General features: G+C 36.3%; 1 protein-coding gene across 1 annotated transcript; it reads left to right on the top strand.

Annotated features, from left to right (window-relative positions):
* The first annotated feature begins 1,963 nt into the window (after positions 1-1,963).
* On the top strand, positions 1,964-3,078 carry LOC135716243 (NADH-quinone oxidoreductase subunit B 2-like). The gene is made up of 2 exons (XM_065238927.1): positions 1,964-1,983; positions 2,049-3,078. The coding sequence occupies exon 2, from the start codon at positions 2,058-2,060 to the stop codon at positions 2,688-2,690; it is 633 nt and encodes a 210-aa protein (XP_065094999.1). The 5' UTR covers positions 1,964-1,983; positions 2,049-2,057; the 3' UTR covers positions 2,691-3,078.
* The last annotated feature ends 1,461 nt before the right edge of the window (positions 3,079-4,539 follow it).

The raw sequence follows: 4,539 nt of genomic DNA, 5'->3' as shown, positions 1-4,539 counted from the left end.
TAGTTTCGTATTTATTGTTGGTTCTATCTCTTTCACTCTACTAAAAACTGAAATGCATAAAAAAATGACAAAATGATACGCACTCTTTGCACACTGTCAAAGAATCATTGTACACAAAATCAACTTTGTTCAAATCAAAACAAAAAAACTAACCCATCTGGTGGATGATGGCACAAGCTTCCAAGAAAATTCTATTACAGTGAACCACATTATTTTAATGGATTTCTTCGCCAGTAAGTCGTCTGTCACTTCGTTTGTGCTTTGCACACTGTCAAAGAATCATTGTACACAAAATCAACTTTGTTCAAATCAAAATAAAAAAACTAACCCATCTGGTGGATGATGGCACAAGCTTCCAAGAAAATTCTATCACAGTGAACCACATTATTTTAATGGATTTCTTCGCCAGTAAGTCGTCTGTCACTTCGTTTGTGTCAGAACTGAGTACAAGTTACTCTGATTTCGACAAATGCTAGTATTACTCAAAAGTCAGTAACTATACACTCAAAGATAAATTAAATAAAAAAAGCTTAAAAAGTATGCAGATTCCCGCTTCACCTTATTGAGTCCGAGCCATGATTACTTCGGCAGTAAACATGCATGATTAAATTCGAAATAATCTTTCCAGTATTAAATGTTATTCTTTTTCAATACTGATATATAATCAAAAAAGATTAAAATTCAATCAAAAAATATTAAAATAGATTCAAAAATGGTTAAAATTTATTCAAAAAAAGATAATCTACAATCTAATCATCCATGATTAAACTGGGATTAATATCAGATGCTTAATTTTTAGAAAGAGAGGATTAATTTTTAATCATTCGATATGTATTCATTGTATATATATTCAAATTGACTAAATTTCAAGCAAAATAGGAATAGTTAAATTTATCAGTGTAGGTTTACTCACTTTAGAGTAGTTCCACTATTACCGAAAGAGAGTAAATTTTTACTCACTTTTGAGGAACTTTGAAGGACTACACCCTAAAAATAATTATTATTCCGGTGTACGGCAGTGTCACAGAAAAACAAAACTACTCACCGCTTGGGTTTTTTAAACTCGAATTTGAGTTATTTGACCTCTGCCCGTTTCATTTCCTCTCGCTATTGTTGTCAAAAATAGAACGAAAGATTCGACTCAACCGTCTAGTTCCGTACGAGAAGCCAAAATTGAGTAATATGCGAAATACCCAAATTTGAGTTAATTGAACTTAATGTTGGGTAGAAAAAAATTGAAAATAACTTAGCGATGGGTAATTTTTTTTGCCGTCCTTAAATGCAAACTACTTTGAGCCGGTTTACCCAAATTTGGCTTACACGCTATTTCAAAACTACCCAAATTTGGGTAGAATCCACCCAGATCCGTCAAAACTGAACCTACCCAAAAATGGGTAAACTGTGTTGGGAGTGACAAGTTGACAAATGAACAACATTGACATCAATCCGATCGACGTTGTCCATTTGTCAACTTGTCACTCCCAACACAGTTTACCCATTTTTGGGTAGGTTCAGTTTTGACGGATCTGGGTGGATTCTACCCAAATTTGGGTAGTTTTGAAATAGCGTGTATCGTACGGAACATGGGAGATGAGTGAAAAGAACTTAATTTTGGGTTGTTTTGAATTTCTGTGAGCACCGGTAGCTACACCGCAAAAACGAAAATGACATTACAAGCTGAACATTGCATTAGGTCCTCAGTAACATTGACAGATTCTCTTCGACGACTTACTCTTTCCATCCTCACGGCCATTTTAAGACATTCCCAGCTATTTTCAGCTCACAGATCGATGAAAGAAGACTTCTTAGAAAACTTAGTTATTATCTATCTTCTTATACGACAAGTTTAGAAGTTACTCAAGTTATTAATGAAAGAGAAAATCGATGAAGAGAATCGATCAATGTTACTTAGGACCTAATGCTATGTACAGCTTGGTTACATAAACCTTCCTAATTGAACAAACGAAATTGTGCAAAATAGTGGTAACATTATCTTTAATTGTTGTTATATATACTAAATTTTAGTTCATAGTGTCTTTTTCTCGTAGCAGTGTAAAATGATGCGTTCAGCGATTACCCCTACTCTTCTGAATTACTGGAAATTGATCATCCCGAAGGGTGCAGCAAATGTGAGCCTTCGCGAAAAAAGTACTCTTCCTGTAGTTGAAAGTGATAAGCCGGAAAAGTTGCCTTATTCGCCATTTGGAACAAAACAATCTAATTGGGCTGACTGGACTGTTGCTCGTTTGGACGATATTCTGAACTGGGGTCGCAAAGGTTCTATTTGGCCATTGACTTTCGGTTTGGCATGTTGTGCTGTCGAGATGATGCATATTGCAGCCCCTCGTTACGATATGGACCGTTTCGGAGTTGTATTCCGAGCTTCCCCGAGACAAGCTGATGTTATCATAGTAGCTGGTACCCTCACTAATAAAATGGCCCCAGCTTTGAGAAAAGTTTATGATCAAATGCCTGAGCCCAGGTGGGTCATTTCGATGGGAAGCTGTGCCAACGGAGGAGGATACTACCATTACTCTTATTCTGTTGTCAGAGGTTGTGATCGAATCATCCCAGTGGATATATATGTTCCTGGATGCCCACCGACTGCGGAGGCACTTCTTTATGGAATTCTTCAATTGCAAAAGAAGGTCAAGAGAATGAAAACCCTCCAAATGTGGTACAGAAAGTAAATCTACTAAAGAGCTGTGTAATCGATAGGCGCAATAAATATCTGTAAATAAACCAGGATTTTCGGATTGATTACATGATGACTGGGATAAACTTTATTTTTTTTATTTTGTGTGTGCAATGTTTGAGAAAAGTTATAGTGATATGAACTACGATTAGCACACCCACACATATAAATACTTAGAACATTTTGGTTTTATCATAAATATTATTAAAAGAAATCTTCGATTTGATCATATTGATTTTAGCTTGAAATCCTTCCAGTTGGGAAAATCCAGGCCATAGACAAGCAATCATTGTTATTAAGTAAATAAGCAATAAGTTGTTCATACTTGCTCCGATCCATGCTAAACCCAACAACGTTCCGCTAACATTCAATAAATGCTGAAAGTTAATATAAAAAGTTATTTATTTTGTCACAAATTTAAAATAATAAATTAAAGGAAAACACATTAGTTTAAAAAACAAAAGCTGTTGCAGAGCCACTCTAATAAACGGGTGCCATACATGAAACATATGCAATCATTTCTCATAAGATATAGAGATTTTCACGTCTGGTTGTATTGGTGCGATATATGAGAGCGTGTTAGTGAATATCCGAGGAAAATACATAATAAATCGATGTCAAACTCATTTTGACAGATCTACTTTCATACATTTTTTAGGTTAGCCAGAGGAAAATAATAAACAACTTTACACGGCGTTGCCCCCGCTATGTGTGCGTGCGTTAAACGTCACTAATCTCTACACGGTGTTTCGCGAAAACCCATTAATGGGTATAAAAATACCCATTTCCGCTAAAAGTGCCCCTCCTCATTTAATGGGTAAACTATGGTTTACTCATAAATGGGTAAATGGGTGGTCTGTCAATAAATGGGTGTTTTTTCACCCATTTTCTTATATTGTGTTTACCGTAAAATGGGTGAAAAAATACCCATTTTTACAAATGGAGGATGCAAGCGCTCGTTGATGTAAAAATGTTTTTAAAACATTGAAAATAAATGCAGGTGTTCCGCTCAAATTTTTCACGAAACATTATAATACAAATTATCCATTGTATTGACTTATCCGTAAGCCTCTCCAACGTTTTGGATTCTAATATTTTCCGGAGATCGTTGCTGCGGACAGTAACTGTTTGCATCGTGGTTTGCATTCCCAATGACGGAAATGAGACGATAAAATTTCGAAGTGTTTTTTCACCCATTATTGGGTAAAAAATATACCCATTATTCAACCGTGAACTGATTCTTTAAATGGGTATTTTTTCACCCATTTTATGAATTCAAAATTCCCCCATTTTTTGACAGCTGCATACATGGTTTTTTTTTTTTTAATAATTCGTTTATTTTTCCAGGCTCATTTGCTTTGCGGAGCCGATATTCATTGTTTAGATAACAAAATTACTTAAAACTAACGTTAGTAAAGCGGGGGCCGATTACTCGCGGCTATCTCGAGGTTAGGGGTAACAAATTGTAACAAATGGATGGCAGGGTAGGGATTGTGAACACAAGGTTTGGAGAGCAATGTGCTCTTGATCTCGAACTAGGCGACACTCTGATGAAAAAGACAAACATGGGGGTACACCGATGGGTAGCTAACAACTTGGGAGAACACAAGATGACACTAACTTCTAAATCCTCAAATCTATCCGTTTTAAAAACACATAAATTAAATTCAAATAGTCAAGGTCTCGGCTCGCCAAGACATCTCTAACGGGTATCGCGGGTTGTTTTCCTCGGGCCCTGAGGGATGTGGATAACTCAGATCTGGCAACACGGTGTAAGGTACACGACCAAACAACATGCTCGATATCGTGATAACCACTGCCACACGCACATAAATTGCTGCCTG

This window comes from Ochlerotatus camptorhynchus, unplaced genomic scaffold (assembly GCF_037179485.1).
Source record: "Ochlerotatus camptorhynchus isolate MF236.1 unplaced genomic scaffold, CSIRO-AGI_Acam_v1.1 ptg001175l, whole genome shotgun sequence".
NCBI classification, from domain to species: Eukaryota; Metazoa; Arthropoda; class Insecta; order Diptera; family Culicidae; genus Ochlerotatus; species Ochlerotatus camptorhynchus.
This window is presented reverse-complemented; position numbering and strand designations above follow the sequence as displayed.

Bases quoted from the DNA above. Each gene is read 5' to 3' on its own strand.
- LOC135716243 (XM_065238927.1), top strand. From the start codon at position 2,058: ATGATGCGTTCAGCGATTACCCCTACTCTTCTGAATTACTGGAAATTG.